At 37.2% G+C, this 17,326-nt stretch overlaps 1 protein-coding gene across 4 annotated transcripts; it reads left to right on the plus strand.

Annotated features, from left to right (window-relative positions):
* The first annotated feature begins 1,673 nt into the window (after positions 1-1,673).
* Positions 1,674-16,809, plus strand: LOC110665568 (O-fucosyltransferase 10-like). 4 transcript variants are annotated; one of them, XM_058138855.1, is made up of 10 exons: positions 1,674-2,263; positions 2,791-2,884; positions 3,246-3,313; positions 3,445-3,533; positions 9,669-9,866; positions 10,092-10,296; positions 10,408-10,575; positions 11,324-11,491; positions 12,182-12,300; positions 16,166-16,809. In XM_058138855.1, exons 1-10 carry the CDS (start codon positions 1,865-1,867, stop codon positions 16,374-16,376), a joined length of 1,719 nt encoding a protein of 572 aa, XP_057994838.1. In that variant the 5' UTR covers positions 1,674-1,864; the 3' UTR covers positions 16,377-16,809. The 4 variants fall into 4 exon arrangements, with proteins under 4 accessions (XP_057994838.1, XP_057994840.1, XP_057994839.1 ...); XM_058138857.1 differs by having other exon boundaries at positions 11,429-11,491; XM_058138856.1 differs by having other exon boundaries at positions 1,675-2,263; positions 11,429-11,491; positions 12,110-12,300.
* The last annotated feature ends 517 nt before the right edge of the window (positions 16,810-17,326 follow it).

A 17,326-nucleotide genomic window follows, 5' to 3' on the forward strand; every position in this document is an offset into this window, starting at 1 on the left:
CAAAACAAACCAGTGCAAAAAAATAGCAACAGATCACTCATGAAAAACTCTCCCTGCAACTCAAAATAGAAACTCAAAAATTATGTACAATCCCTATCCCCAGTGAGAAGAAGGTTAAATCCACAATGCAAGTAGAGAAGAGTAGCTCCCCTTGCTCGAAAGGGACAGAGAAGCCACATACTAATGACAGACAAAGAAGCCAACCTCCTAAATGCGAACAAAATTCAGAGAAAATTCTCTTTCTAAAAACTAGAGAGAGAAAGACCCTCCTCCCACTAACGCATGCAGCAAACTTACCTACGACTAGGACATGCTATTATTATTATTATTATTATTATTATTATAAATTTTGGCATTGAAATTGATTATTTATTATAATATTTTAAATTTAAAAGATATATTTTATTATAAATATTTTATTATTATTTGTTTACTTTAGAAAAGTAATATTCAATGAATTAATTTTTAATCAAGGATTTTTATTTTCAGTCATTTTTTTAAAAATTGTTAAATTATTATTGATTTAAATCTCAAATGAAAGTAAAAATTAGTTAGGGGGGTGACACGTAGAAAGCGGTGATGTGTTCCAAAATCGTTTGATGCCCACAAAAAACGGTGGACTTGTCAACCGAATACGTGCAGGGCACATCGGTCCAAAAACGATAACCATGAAGTGATGGAAGCGTCATGGCCCCTGGCGCTGCCCCTGTCCCTTTCCCGTGGGGGTGTTAACGGAGCCCGAGACGCACTTGCTGACGGACTTGTAACCCGTTATTTCCCGTCTCTGGCGACTGGCATGCGACACTGACATGACTGCCCGTTCCGTTCTTTCGCTGTCCGTTTATGATTCTGTCCTTTAAATTCGTCATTAATTGCATAATCACGGTTTAGCAAAATACTGTTAGCATGAGCATGACGTATTAGTCAAAGCTGCGAATGTGATTCTTAGGCATGACAAAGTGTGAAAAGTTGGTAATTTTTAATATATCTAATAACTTTGTCTATATTTCATTTATTAATAATAATTTTTGTAATTGGCCTACTATTAGAACAACAATTAAATTAAATTAATAATTTTTTGCTAAACAAATATATGTTTATTATGGGGCCATGTGGGGTTTGACGAGTTAAAAAAGTGAACTCATTAAATAAAATGTTTTTTTTTTCTCAATTTTGTTTTAGTGATGGACTGATTGTAATCAGTTCAAAAAGAAGTGATTACTTAAAATGTTTTCATTTAGGTATGTTTTGTAATAGTTTTTAAAATAGTTTTTAAAATATTATTTTTTTATTTATATTATTTGATAATATAATATTAATATTTATAATAATATTTTTACAAATTAAAAAAAATGATTCATAAAAAATTAATTTAATAATTATTTTTATTAAATATATTTATTTTAAATTATTGTATAAATAATTGACTAAGAACCTTAATATTGTAATTAAAATTAGAAATTAATGATTAATAATTATAGAAAAATAATGGTAATTAAAAATATTTACTTTTAAATATGTTGTTAAATTATAGAAGAAAACTATATTGCAGAAAAGACATGTAAGCGCTGGATTTTTTGTGGTTCAAATCAGATTGTTAATTCAGTTAAGGCATGGAAATCCAAAATCCCAGGAGTATGCCTCTCTCTCTCTCTATCTCTCTCTCTCTCTGTGCACTGTTCTAGTGTTCTCTGAACGCGCACAAAAAAAAAATAAAAATCCTGAAAACGGCATTAGAAAAAGCAGAAGCTCCGTGCGTCACTGCACCGCATATAAAATCAAAACCCATATTTTTCATTTTCTCCACTCACTAGAAACAGACTACTCTCTCTCTCTCTCTCTCTCTCTCTCTCTCTCTGTTGGCATGGCGATAAACACTGTTACTGTAGTGAAAGCCGCGGTCAACAATGGAATTGGCAATACCGGCTGCGCCAGCGAGGGCATCGCCGACAGCAACTCTCCTAGCCCTCCGCCGTCGCCCCGCCGTCGCTTCCAGACCGGCATCTCTCAATGCCGCCGTCGGCTTCGCTCTAAAGTTCAGTCTCATTTTCGCCGGGAGAACTTGACTGCTGGGATCCTTCTCCGGTGGAACATCCGGTATTTGCTGGTCTTGCCCTTGCTGTATATTTCTGGTTTGATCATGTGTGTGGGGCCCTTCTCCGCTTTGCTTCGGCCTACTCTTCCCGGTGCGGTGTATCGGAGCCATGAGTTGTTTGCAAAGCTCTGGCCTGATATTGCAGCTGATAATTCTAGTGCAATTGAGGTTTCATTTTACACCTCTTATTTTAGTTAATTTTCGCCCCTTTTTTGGTCTTATTTTCTACTGGGTTGTTGAGAAAAAGTGGAAAAAGGAAAGCAGAGGAAGAAATAAATAGTTTGTGACCGTTGAATTATCACTTGGGACCGAAGGTAAAATGAAAAAAGAAAAATGAAAAATTGAAAGCTATGATTGTTCCTGATGGAACTCGATGGAACTCAGTAAAATGACATTTTAGTATCAAATGATTTTGTTTGAACTTTTGTTTCTAATTTATTTATGATGTAAGGATATTCTAGTTACTGTTGCTGCATTTGGGCTTCTTGAAGTTGAGTTAACTAGTCTTTGTTATTTCTGATCACGAATGATTGGATCACTTGATATTTTAAAGGGGTCTTAGATTTTTCTGCTTTAGGTGAATTACTAATTTCTATTAAGGGTAGGGTTGATTTGAGATGAATTTGATGATGTTATTTGTAATGCTATTTTGCCTATTACATTATAATTGGCAAAGGTGCCATTTCTTGCTACAGTTATCATCTGTATGGAAATTCAAAAGGAGGTTGAAAGTGCAGAAACCATGTCGCAATTCAACTGCTAGGCAACAACATTTTGCTGCAAATGAAGGTTAGCTAAATTCAATTTCTGGCACAATGTTTGAATTTGTCTTACGGGCAACTTTTAACCTAGGAGTTGTAGCTACTTGCTAAGGCATATTCTTTTGGGTGTTGCAAGCAGCACGGCTTTAAACGCTCGAATTGGATGAAATATACAGAAAAAAAAAATTATATACCTTTTTCTCTTTACTACGATTATAAGCAAGGGGCCATCTTTCATCTCTTACCCTCAACCTACAAGTGCTTATGAACTGTGCGAGTTGTGACAGTGACATATTACCCCCTCTTTTAAGATAACTTTCGCATGTTGCCTTGGGAGAAATTAGCTGTGTTATGTAAATTAAAGCTTTTATTTGTCTATTGAATTGCAGAGTCAGCTGGCCCTAATGGTTACTTGATTATTGAGGCAAATGGTGGTCTCAACCAGCAGCGTTCTGCAGTATGTTATTGCTTTGATATTAATTACTTGCCAGTTTTTATCTATCTCAAGTCATTATAAGCATGCATAAAGTAACTGATATGTCAATATCTGCTACTTTCTTGTTCCTCATGGTTTATGTTTTGGTGTAGATCTGCAATGCAGTTGCTTTAGCTGGACTTATGAATGCAATACTAGTCATCCCTCTCTTTGAATTCAACAGTGTTCGGAGAGATCCAAGGTAAGACCAAGTTGCTGTTAAAGATCAGATCTGAATTAGTCTCTGAAATAGAGAGATTAAAGCAGAATTATAGAAGATTAGATGAGAAGAGAATAGAGATTTGGATGAGAAAAGAATAGAAAAATATTGAGGAAGAGAGAAAAGATTTCTGTCATTGATTCTTGAATGAATGAATACAGGAAAAGACTTCCCTTTTATACAAGAGAAGTGTAACTGCTTGTACAACAGAGTAGTGTAACTGCCTCTAACAAACAACAGAAAAGTCAATTATTAAAGTATCTTTTCCCTCCAAAAATCTCAGCTACCCAACTCTCACTACTTATTACTATTCTTCTTCCTCTTCCTATAATATATAACAATAACCACACCCCTCCTCCCCCCCCCCCCTCCCCCCTAAAACAGTATCTTCTTGTCCCCAAGAAGATTGAAACTCAGGAAATTGAGAAAGAATAAAGGTTTGATCCTCCCAGGTAGCTTCTTCTTCAGGTAAATTCTTCCACTTGATAAGTCCCTGAAGAACTTGCTGATCATGCCTGGTAATTATTCTGATATGCAAAACTTTTTCTGGAGCCACTACCATTGTATCATCCTGGAAAAGGGGTAGATCCTGAACAATCACAATATTGTCTCCTACATTTTTCTTTAATAACGAAACATGGAACACAGGATGTACAGTGGAATTAGGGGGTAGTTTCAGTTTTTAAGCCACAGTACCAACTTTAGCTTCCACCTGAAAAGGCCAATAATACCTTGCTGCCAGCTTGAAGTTTTTCCTTAAAGCTATAGAACTATGCTTGTACGGTTGTAATTTGAGATACTCCCAATCCCCCAATTCAAAAATTCTTTCATACCTCTTTTTATTAGCATATTGTTTCATTCTATTATGTGCTGCTAGCAAGTTATCTCTAATAAGCTGAGACATGTGCTGTTTATCTTTCACAAAATCAGTCGCTGCACCTACTGAAGCATTCTCAAGGGGCAAAAAAGTCAATGGAGCTGGCTTGTAACCATATAAAGCTTCAAATGGAGACAGCTTCAAGGCACTATGATAGCTGGTGTTATACCACCACTCAGCTAAAGGAAGCCATTTAACCCATGAATGAGGTGCTTGAAAACAAAGACACCTCAAATACCCTTCCATACTCTGATTTAATCTTTCAGATTGGCTATTTGACTGAGGGTAATAGGCTATACTATAAGCAAGCTTAGTTCCCATCATTTTAAACAATTCTTTCCAGAATAAACTTGTAAAAATCTTGTCTCTATCAGTGATAACAGTTGAGGCTGTGAAAGGATGTTGTAATGGAATAAAGTGCCCATACTTTGTAAGTCTGCAAATCACCACCAGAATAGTATCCTTGCCTTGAGATTTTGGTAGTTGCTCCACAAAATCCATTGTAACATGCTGCCATGCCTGAGTCGGAATAGATAAAGGTTGTAAAAGCCCTGGAGAGGCACGTGTTTCTGTTTTACACCTAGCACAAGTATCACAGCTTTTAATCCAGTCCACCACTGATTTCAATATACGAGGCTAGTAAAAATGTCTGCTCAACCTCACAAAAGTAGCATTAATTCCAGAATGGCCTCCCAGATGAGAATTATGGTAAAGAACCAGCAAATGCTCTCTCAAATTAGCATTGCTGCCCACATACAACCTATCCTTATGGAATAGCAATCCATTTCTATAGGAATAATCAGAGTGGGCTTGCTCATCTATTGACAAATGTGAGATGAATTCAACAATCTTAACATCCCCTTCATAGCTATGAATCAATTGTGTCATCCAAGTAGGCTGCAATGAAGAGTGTAAAGCATAAAGTTGACCATCCACAGTAGGTTTCCTTGATAAGGCATCGCCAACTTTGTTTTCAACCCCTCTTCTATATATAATTTTATATTGCAGCCCCAATAATTTTGAAACACCCCTCAATTGCAAATTAGTGTGCAACCTTTGCCCCAATAAATGTTTGATGCTCTCATGGTCAGTCTTAATAAAGAATGGCCCCTGCTCTAGGTAATGTCTCCATTTAGAGACAACAAAAGTAATGGCTAGCAGCTCTCTCTCATAGACTGACAGTGCTTTAGTTCTTGGGCCAAAAGCCTTAGAGATAAAGGCTATAGGATGTCCATTCTGCCGCAAAACTGCCCCCATACCTGACCCACTAGCATCAGTTTCAACAATGAAAGGTTTATTGAAATCTGGAAGTGCTAAACTGGAGCTTGAGACATGGCTATTCTGAGATGATCAAATGCTCTTTGAGCTGTCTTACCCCACTGAAAAGCATCTTTCTTAAGCATGTCAGTGAGTGGTTTACTGATAATACCACAGTGTTGAACAAATTTTCTGTATTACCCAGTTAATCCCAAAAAACTCCTCAACTCTTTGACTAAAGTTGGTACTGGCCAAGACAAAACAGCTTTAATCTTGGTAGGGTCTGTTGCTACCCCTTCCCCTGATATAATATGGCCTAAATAATCAATCTCACCCTTGCCAAATGAACATTTACTAAGTTTTTCAAACAATTGTTGCTGCTACAAAACTTAAAAGACTAATTTCAAATGGTGCAAATGTTGTTTCCCAAGATGAGCTATAGATCAAAATATCATCACAGAACACTAATACAAACTTCCTCAAATAAGGCTGGAAGATGTGGTTCATGAGTGCTTGAAATATTGCAGGGGCATTTGTTAGTCCAAAGGGCATGACAGTAAATTCATAATGCCCATGATGTGTTCTAAAAGTTGTTTTGTGAATATCAGAAGGATTCATCCTAATCTGATGGTATCTAGCTTTTAAATCAATCTTAGAAAAGATTGAAGCACCATGAAGCTCATCTAGAAGATCATCTATGATCGGAATTGGGAACTTATCTTTAATGGTAAGATCATTCAACTTCCTGTAGTCAATGCAAAATCTTCAAGTGCCATCTTCTTCTTGACAAGTAGTACTGGAGAAGAATATGGACTAGTGCTAGGCTGAATAACCTCATTTTGTAACATTTCATCCATAAGTTTCTCTATTTCTGTCTTCTGGAAATGTGGGTACCTATAAGGCCTGATATTGACAAGTAATGCAGAAGGTACCAAGGGAATTGAATGGTTGTGACTTCTGAAAGGTGGCAGCCCTTTTGGATCCTCAAAAATCCCATGATACTCATCTAATAATGACTGCAATTCAACTAAATAAGGACTTGAGGGTGCTACAGTACCTTGAAATGCAACAAAACTACTTGAGGATGCTGCAGTGTTTGGAATTACTGAAGAATGTGACTCAGAAACTTGTATACAAAACAAGGGAGTTTGAAAATCCTTCCCTGCTTATGTAAAAGTTGTTGACAACTCATACAATTCAGTAGATTAGAGTGAGAATCCAAATCACTAATTCCTTGCAAAATTACTGATTTCCCATCCTTCTTAAAACTGATTTTTGAATTTTGAAAATCAAACAGAATGGAATTACATGTTTTCATCCAGTCAACTTCCAAGATCATATCAAAACTTCCCATTTCCAACAACCTCAAGTCAAAATTGAAAGAGTATTGTTGAATCTTCCAGCTAAATGCAGTGCACACACTATTGCTTGTAATTTTTCTGCCATCTACTACTGTAACAGATATTGCAGGGACTTCTACCAATGGGACCTTCAATTCACTCGCTACTTTAGCATCCAAAAAACTGTGAGTAGTACCACTGTCTACCAAAATCAGTAGCTCCCTATTTTGATGCCTCCCAATGACCCTTATAGTTTCAGCTCCTTGAATTCCCTCAATAGCATGGACTGAAAGAGTTATTGCCTCTATACTATCAGGCATATCCCCTTCCATTACATCATGCCATTCCTCCTCTCCTTCCTCTAATCCTTGCAATTGAAAAACTTCTCCTTCTTCTTCAGACATTTGCAAGGACATTAATGTTTTTTGCTTGCATTGATGGCCAAGGAAATATATTTCTCCACATTTAAAGCAAGGTTTGGGCTGTCTGATGTAGTTAGAAGCATTGGAGTTGGTGAAATTGGGTTTAATAGCTGGTTGGTTGACAGAAGATTGACTAGTGGTGAGTAAAGTTTTCTGTGTAGACTGATTTTGATTGGTGAAATTAGGCTGTTTCAAATGGAAATTCTGGTCTGCATTAGGTGGTTTAGGGGCATAAGGATATTATTGAGAATTTTGAACAGTTCTGCGGGTAGTAGGTAATGAAGATTGAGAATTATTAGGTCTATAATTGCTTTGGTAAGATCTAGAATAGGCATTAGGTTTTCTGGTATTATTCAAAAGCTGCTCTTGCAATCTTGCAGTTTCAATAGCTTGAGAAAGAGTTGTTGGTTTGAACATTTTGACCATAGGTCGAATATCATCCCTCAATCCACTTACAAAGCTGGACAGAAAATAGGTTTCTCCTAAATGAGGTATTTCCCTTTCCAATCTAATTCTAATGTCTTCAAATTTGTCTTGATACTCTTCAAGAGTACCTTCTTGCCTCATTCTCATAAATTCTTCAATTATATCCCCCACTCCTTCATCTCCAAATCTACTACACAACTTCTTTTCAAAATCTTCCCAAGAATGTCCTCCATCCCCCTTAATCCAGTTATGGTACCATGAATCAGCCCTATCCGCCAAAAATAAACTTGCTATTCCCGCCTTTTGATCGTTGGGAACATCATACACTTCAAAATATTTAATACATTTCCTAAGCCAAGCCCTAGGTTCTTTGCCATCAAAAGTAATCAACTTAATTTTGGGCAAAAATTTGGACATACCTTCAACTTTAGTTGTAGATCCAGCACTATTAGCCCCTCTCTAACTTGTATTAATGTTCTCCCTTGGCACAGGAAGAATTCCCCTTCCTCCAAGAGTAGCCATAGAAGTACTAGCCTCCTCATTGCATGAATTTGCACCAAACAAGGATCGGAACTCCTCCAGGATAATTTTCCTGGTATCAATTGTAGATTGCTTGATTTCCTCCCTTAATTCTATTGCAGATTGCTTGATTTCCCCACGCGATTCCTCTTTATTCTTCTTAAAATCCTCCTGTAAAACCCTAACTTGTTCCTCCAACTCTGAAACCCTATATTCTTGAGTAACTGTCCCAGATCTAGTCATCTTGCGACACTCCAGATCTGAAATTGGCTGGTTCCGTCATGCTACAAGCTCTGATATCAAATTCTTAAAGATCAGATCTGAATTAGTCTCTGAAATAGAGAGATTAAAGCAGAATTATAGAAGATTGGATAAGAAGAGAATAGAGATTTGGATGAGAAAAGAATAGAAAAATATTGAGGAAGAGAGAAAAGATTTCTGTCATTGATTCTTGAATGAATGAATACAGGAAAAGACTTCCCTTTTATGCAAGAGAAGTGTAAACAACAGAGTAGTGTAACTGCCTCTAACAAACAACAGAAAAGTCAATTACTAAAGTATCTTTTCCCTCCAAAAATCTCAGCTACCCAACTCTCACTACTTGTTACTATTCTTCTTCCTCTTCCTATAATATGTAACAGTTGCTAATGTTTGTAATGACAGAAACACCTGCATGCACATGTGCAAGCACGCACAACACATTGCTACACCCTCACTTTTAGACAGCATCTTATATAGGAAGATTGCAAATGAATTTGACATCCCTGAATGTAAATTGAGACTAAATGGTTGTGGATTCCATGAATTTGCGAGGGATGGCACTTCTGTTTTTCTTAGGGTTGTATCTCCAACTGTGGCTAACTAAGAATTGATTTCTAAGCACTAATTGATTGCCAAGCATATCTCCTACCTTATAACGGACATAATCAAAATTTCTTGTTATCATCATAAGCTCATTGTTTTGGATAAAAGCATAGGGACTTGCCACAACAATCTTTCAGGTTGAACACCATTACTCATTTAATATGCATTCCTCTCTAAATTGCTAGGTGCTTCAAATTGTTCCATTCATCCACTGTCAATTGCATGATCCAAATACATACAAGTGCTACACAGACATTCCAACAAATCAATTTTTGCTGGGAGAGAAAACCTCAGCATTTGAAAGCTTGCTAAAAATGCATTTTCTGGAGTGAAAAATTATGTAAATGATGAGTTCAATGTCACCCCCTTGTCTTAATTGTGATGAGTTTGTTTTGAAATGGGTCCTTTGCAGTGAATTTAGAGACATATATGATGAGGACCACTTTATAGCCACCCTTGAGGGTCATGTGAAAGTGGTTAAAGAGCTACCTGATGAAGTGATGGAAAGATATGACTACAACAGTAGTAATATTCCAAACATCCGTGTCCAAGCTTGGGCTCCGGCTAATTATTACCTGGGTGAAGTTTATCCTGTCCTTAAGGAGAAAGTGTATGTTGGAGTATTTTTTTGTAATTCCATTTTCTCATGTCTTGTGATAAAAAAATCATTGTTTGGAAAGTGAGACTGGAAACACACAAATACTTTAAAGGATTGCCAATATTCAACTTGCTACTTCATTACATGTATCTTAATTGGTTTCTGTAACTATATTATCTAAACAATCAGTAGAAATAAAATTCCAGGTTGTTTCTAATTTTTGCTGTCTGAAAGCTGGGTTATCCGCATTGCTCCCTTTGCCAATAGATTGGCAATCAGTGTCCCACCTCATATTCAGTTGCTGAGATGCATGGCAAATTATAAAGCGCTCAGGTTCTCTTCCCCTATATCAACACTTGCACACAAACTAGTAAACAGAATGATTGAGAAGAGCTCAAGGACTGGTGGAAAATATGTCTCTATCCACCTCCGCTTTGAGGAGGTGCAAATATTATAACTTGTTATCTTTTAAACAAGTTTCTGTAGTTTTTGTGTGTTATATTTAAATATCTAGATCAACTTAAGATGGCTACTAAATATCTCTTAAATTCAGGACATGGTGGCCTTCTTATGTTGTGTGTATGATGGAGGAGAGGCTGAAAAGCTCAAAATGGATTCAATTAGAGAAATAGGGTGGAGGAGAAAGTTCAAAAGAAAAGACCGTGTCATTATACCTGGTCTCAATCGTATTGAAGGAAAATGCCCTCTAACTCCCTTGGAGGTAGGTACCCCATATATACGCATCCTCTCTTGCTTTTTGGGCCTTTGACATTTTGATTTGAGCTCTTTTTGCAACAGCTTTGGCTAGGATTTTCCTTATCATTGAAGCAGTTGCTATTGTGCTTTGCTGACAAGCTTAAAAGAAATTTCTCTGGTCTTTAGCTTTTTCTTGTAGCATTAGTTATTTATTTCAACATTCTGCAAAGCATGATGGGAGCATCAGATGAAACATTCTTTTAAGGCTGTAGGTAAGAACATAATGGCCTGGGGTTTTGTGGCCAACTCAAATAGTTATTTGTACGTTTTGATTTTTTATATTCTGGCTTGGTGTAGGCCATTTTGTTCCCCTCCAAATTTTTTTATGTTTCAAAATGTTAAGAGTTTCATTTTTTATACTTGTTTTACGCATGTAATGTTAATGTAGCCTGAAAAAGACGGACTTTAGAGCCTTTCTAAGTTCATAGCTTATTGAACTCAACTTCATTTGGATCCTTCTGTTTGATATTTGCAATCCATGCATTACCATGTGAAAAGTGAAACAAGATATTTGAACACCGTTTTATAATGTACAAACTAAAACAGAAGTAATTTTGATGCTATGTTATTTTTGCATAACATGCCATGCTTGCTACATTTGGTTAACATTTTACGTTTTCTTTCAATTACACCTTGCTGATTTTCATTCATGCTAATCTATTTTGGCAAAACATAAATCTTTTTGTTGCATGATATTTTTACTGTCAGCATAGGTTGGGATGATGCTGCGTGGTATGGGATTTGATAACAACACGTCAATTTATTTAGCATCGGGGAAAATTTACAAAGCAGAAAGATATTTAACTCCTTTGTTGCAGATGTTCCCCCTTCTTTACACCAAGGACTCTCTTGCAACCCCAGATGAGCTTGCTTCTTTTGAGGTATCTGTTAATTCTACTTGCTATATATGGTTGAAGGAATCTCCTGGTGTTGTTGGTTTTGAAAATTGACCAGTGTTAACATCTAGATGCCATATCTTAATACTATTTTTGTCTGAACTCTGAAGCATGAGTCACTGGATGGCTAAATCCAACTATGGCCTTTTCTCCCTATAAAGCCATTCTGTTTTTTCCTATATTGATTGGCTTCATAAATTTATTAGAAAGCAATGTATCAGGTAGGCAATTCATTCAACATGGTGCCATAAAAACTGATCATGGCATCAAACTGAAGTGCATCAATTAGACCATTCGATCATTAGAAAATGGTCCCCAATGTTATTTCTTTTGAATTGTTTCTTTGAAATAAATGGTCTTGTGTTTCAATCAGTTGAGTTGGATTTTTGGAATTTTCAGGGATTACTTTAATTAATTTAACAACTGACCACGCATAGACTGGCTAGATTGTTGCATTTTTTTTTTTATCTCTCAGAATTGCTCAGTGGAAATTCTCAAAAAGAATTACTGAGTGGAATGAACAGATGAAGTAAATTATTATAATTTGCTGATTCAATTCATTCTCTATTGATTTGCTCTTCACTTTTCTCTCCCTGTTGTTAGGGCTATTTTTCGAGGTTGGCAGCTTTGGATTACACTGTATGCTTGTTTAGTGAGGTTTTTGTGACAACTCAGGGTGGAAACTTCCCACATTTTCTGATGGGTCAACGGAGATTCCTTTTTGATGGGCATGCAAAGACTATTAAGCCTGATAAACGCAAGCTTGTTGTTCTCCTGCAGGATATGGAAATCAGGTATCTTACCCATGCATTATTCCTCATTACTACTGATGTTTCAAGGAATTTATGCATGTCAGATAGTGTTTCAAAATTTTGACTTGACCCTTCTATCTTGACCACTTGATGATATTATGACTTTTGCCAGACCGTAATTCAATAGGAAATAGTGCGTATCATGATGTTTGGTAACTCATAGGGATAGAGATAGGGTGGCAGTGTCGCACTTAGAATCTGTGGTTTGTTATTTAAAGTAGAAGTCCTATTGATTGGGCTAATTGGAATGCTCTAGTTACATGGCGTGGGTTGAACATCACAGTTAAACTATAGAAGAGTTTTTTTTTTTAAATTATTTTTAAATATGAAGGTTTTTTTTAACTGACTTAGGAGCTTGCGGTAAAAGTGATGTATGTTTTGTAAGATATGCTTGGGTTGTAGGCTAAAAGCTACTCAACTCAACTCAACTAAGCCTTTATCCCAAAAATTTGGGGTCGGCTATATGGATTCGCTTTTTTCACTCTGAACGATTTTGGGTTAAATCCTCAGAAATGTGTAATGCTTCTAAGTCATGCTGTACTACTCTCCTCCAAGTCAATTTAGGTCTACCCCTTTTTTTCTTTCTATCCTCTAGCCTAATGTGCTCTACTTGTCTAACTGGAGCCTCCGTATGTCTACGCTTCACATGGCCAAACCACCTCAATCTCCCTTCTCTCAACTTATCTTCAATTGGCACCACTCCTACCTTTTCTCTAATACTTTCATTACGGACTTTATCTAGTCTAGTATGACCACTCATCCACCTTAACATTCTCATCTCTGCAACTCTTATCTTAGATGCATACGACTCTTTCAGTGCCCAACACTCACTACCATATAGCATAGCCGGTCGTATGGCTGTACGGTAAAATTTTCTTTTTAATTTATTGGGAATCTTACGATCACATAAAACTCCCGTGGCACGTCTCCACTTCAACCATCCGGCTTTAATCCTATGACTAACATCCTCCTCACATCCCCCATCTACTTGAAGGACTGAGCCTAGATATTTAAAGTGATTACTTTGGGACAGTGCCACTCCATTCAAACTAACTCCTTCCCTATCACCGTTTGGCCTTCTTGAACTTGCAATGCATGTATTCTGTCTTCGTTCTACTTAACTTAAAACCCTTTGACTCTAGAGTACTTCTCCAAAGTTTTAGCTTCCTATTGACTCCTTCTCGTGTCTCATCTATCAGAACAATATCATCCGCAAACATCATGCACCAATGAATACTCTCTTGTATATGTTTCGTCAGTTCATCTAAAACTAATGTAAAAAGGTAAGGGCTTATGGCTGATCCTTGGTGTAATCCAATTGAGATCGGAAAATCTCTTGTGTCCCCTCCCACTGTGCGCACAATAGTAGTTGCTCCTTCATACATATCTTTCAATACTTGTATGTACCTAATAGATACCCTCTTTTGTTCTAACGCATTCCATAAAACCTCTCTTGGAACACTATCATAAGCCTTCTCCAAATCAATAAAAACCATGTGTAGATCTTTCTTCCCATCTCTATATTTCTCCATCAAGCTTCTAATGAGAAAGATCGCTTCCATAGTTGAACGACCAGACATGAAACCAAATTGATTGAGAGAGATAGAAGTATCATGACGTAGTCGATACTCCACAACTCTCTCCCACAACTTCATAGTATGGCTCATGAGTTTAATTCCCCTATAGTTTGAGCAACTCTGTATGTCTCCCTTATTTTTAAAAATAGGTACTAAAATACTCTTCCTCCATTCATCAGGCATTTTCTTTGAGTTTAGAATCTTATTAAATAATTTAGTTAACCATGCCACTCCCATATCTCCCAAATACTTCCACACTTCAATTGGTATTTCATCGGGTCCACAGGCTTTACCTACTTTCATTCTCTTAAGTGCTTCCTTTACTTCTAAAGATCTAATCCTTCTAGTATAATTTACATTCTTTTCTATTGTTCTATAATCTATATTCACGCTATTTCCATTTTGACTATTATTAAAGAGATCATTAAAATAATTTCTCCATCTTTCTTTAATGTCCTCATCTTTCACCAACACTTTTCCTTCTTTATCCTCAATGCACCTAACTTGATTGAGATCTTGACATTTCTTTTCTCTACTCCTTGCTAATCTATAAATATCTTTCTCCCCTTCTTTAGTTCCAAGTTTCTCATATAACTTTTCAATGGCCTGCTCTTGCTTGGCTAATCGCCTTTTTGCCTCTTTCTTTGCTATCTTGTCTTTGTTCATATGCCTCATTATTATCACATTTAGGTAATTTCTTATACCATTCCCTTTTTCTCTTCACTGCCTTTTGTACTTCCTCATTCCACCACCATATCTCTTTTGAGGGTGGTCCATGTCCTTTAGACTCCCCAAGTACTTTTCTAGCTACTTCTCTAATCTTTGATGCCATCTGTATCCACATATCATTGGCCTCCATATCTAGCTTCCATACTTCAGACTCAAGAAGCTCATTTTTGAACTTCACTTGCTTTACTCCTTTGAACTCCCACCACTTTGTTCGAACTACACTATTTCTTCTGACCTTACTTGAATTGTTCCTAAACTTGACATCCAAGACCACCAACCTATGTTGACTTGTTAAAGCCTCTCCTGGAATGACCTTGCAATCCTTGCATAGAGCTCTATTTGTCTTCCTGGTTAAGAGGAAGTCGATTTGACTTCTATGTTGCCCACTTTTGAAAGTCACTAAATGTGACTCTCTTTTTATAAAGTAGGTATTTGCTAGTATTAGGTCGTATGCCATAGCAAAATCCAGGATGCTTTTTCCCTCCTCATTTCGACTGCCAAAACCAAAACCTCCATGAACATTCTCATAACCTTGCCTATCACTTCCTACATGTCCATTCAAATCTCCACCAATGAAAACATTCTCTTCATTCGGTATGCTTTGCATTAAATCATCCATATCTTCCCAAAACCTTTGTTTACTCTCACTGTCTAGTCCTATTTGTGGGGCATAAGCACTAACTATATTTATTGTTTCTCCGTCTAGTACTAGCTTTACTAGTATAATTCTATCTCCTACTCTTTTCACAGCTACTACTGCGTCTTTCAATGTTCTGTCTATGATTATACCCACTCCGTTCTTGTTTCTCTCCTTTCCGGTAAACCACAGTTTGTACCCTGAATTACCCACTTCCTTACTTTTCTCTCCTACCCATTTAGTCTCCTGAATGCAAGCAATATTCACCCTTCTCCTTTTCAAGGTATCCACAAGCTCCATTAATTTTCCTGTAAGTGATCCAACATTCCAAGTACCAACCCTGATCCTCCTCCTATCCTGCTCCTTCCTAATTGGTCTCCTTCTATGATATCTTCTATTATTTTCTATGTCTATCTTGTGTTCTGTTCCACTATTTGTTCTATTATCTGTCCTATGGACTAACTTCTTTACCCACACCCGTCCATGATGTGGGAACCCTTGCTCACTTAACACCACACCCGGGCGCCGGCATGGCGCGTCGCTTTCGGTGAACGCCCTACACCCTTGCATATTTATCACTACACCCGGGCTCCGATGTAGCGCGTCGTTAGTAGAGGACGCCCCAACGTTTATATCATTTGAATCCATATCATAGGGTGTGACGAAATTTTTACGCTGGTTGTCACCTACCGCAACCCTCCTCCTTTATCCGGGCTTGGGACCGGCTAAGGGCAAACTACTTAGGCAGAGTTTTGTAGGCTAAAAGCTGGAGTTTAGAAATCTGAGGCAGTTGTTTCTGGGCCTTTTCTAAGGACAAAGTAGAACTCCAGGATTTTGGTGAGGGGTCATTGTAAACAAGATTGTGTTAGTCGATGATGACACAATGTCTACTTCTGATTTGCAGTTGGAAGGCCTTCAAGGATCAGATGGAAGCAATGCTTACAGAAAGTGATCGCCAGGGAGTGGTGGTACCCAGAGTCAGAAAAATTAATAGAAAAACTTCCGTTTATGCATATCCTTTACCAGAATGTTGGTGTCTCCTATCACACAAGTCATCACTTAAATTAACACGTGGTACAAGCATGCCTGATACTTTGCCAGAGTCCACTAGATAACCAACAGATTCCTTGCCCTGTTAGTTACATCAATCATGCAGCTATAACATGCGCAGCTTGGATTATTCTCTTCAATTATATTGTTCTTTCTGTGGCCCATTGATCAAATCTTGCTTGGAAAAGCGTATGGCGGCTAGATGTCATTTAGAGATTCAGGAATTCCGGTTTTGATAATTTAAGGAATTCTTCATCTTCTTTGTTTTGGTTGCAAAAGCTGCAAAAATCATTCACACTCTTCAAAAACATTGGTCAATTTTCTTTGTATCTAGAGTTTCTTTTTTCTTTGTTTTTTTTTGGGTTGATTTGGCTCCAATTAGGACTCAATTTAATATCTTATTGTCTTGGAGACGAATCTAATGACACTGAGCTTGGCTCGGTGGTTTTGTATCTAGTTTTTCAAGTGTTAATTGGCTGCAAATAGGCAATTGTTGTTTGGTGTGTGCTGCAATGCGTTTTTAGCATTCAGGAGTTGAGATGGAGAGTCACTTGCAAGCTCTGATTACTCTCTCTTTTCCCCTCTAAATTTAGATCCACATTCCCCGGTCTTTGTTTAATGTAATTATGCACAGGCATGAATCATCATCACTTCCCTCTTGTTCTTAAGCATTGATCCAGCATCAAGATTTCTGGAATGATATGATCTGTTTGGTGGTGGGTAGAGGGAAAGCATCCTTGAGGTCAATAAAAGATTGCGGCAGCTTCAGAAATTTTTGTAATTTCTTTTATTAGGTTGCAATGAAAATTGTCTATATATGTCGAATGGCTTAAAAGTGTTGGAGTTGATTTGTTTTTGGAGAATATTTGGTAGAAAATTATGCGTGGAAGAAAATGAAATATTTTGATGTCTTGTATTTAGTGTGGATTTGTTTACTTGAAGAATGCTTTCCTTAAAGAGAGTGATGCGTGGAGAAAGAGGAGGAGAAGTGTGGGGAGAGTTGATATTTAGTGTT

The sequence above is a fragment of the Hevea brasiliensis genome, chromosome 16 (genome assembly GCF_030052815.1).
Source record: "Hevea brasiliensis isolate MT/VB/25A 57/8 chromosome 16, ASM3005281v1, whole genome shotgun sequence".
Lineage (NCBI taxonomy): Eukaryota > Viridiplantae > Streptophyta > Magnoliopsida > Malpighiales > Euphorbiaceae > Hevea > Hevea brasiliensis.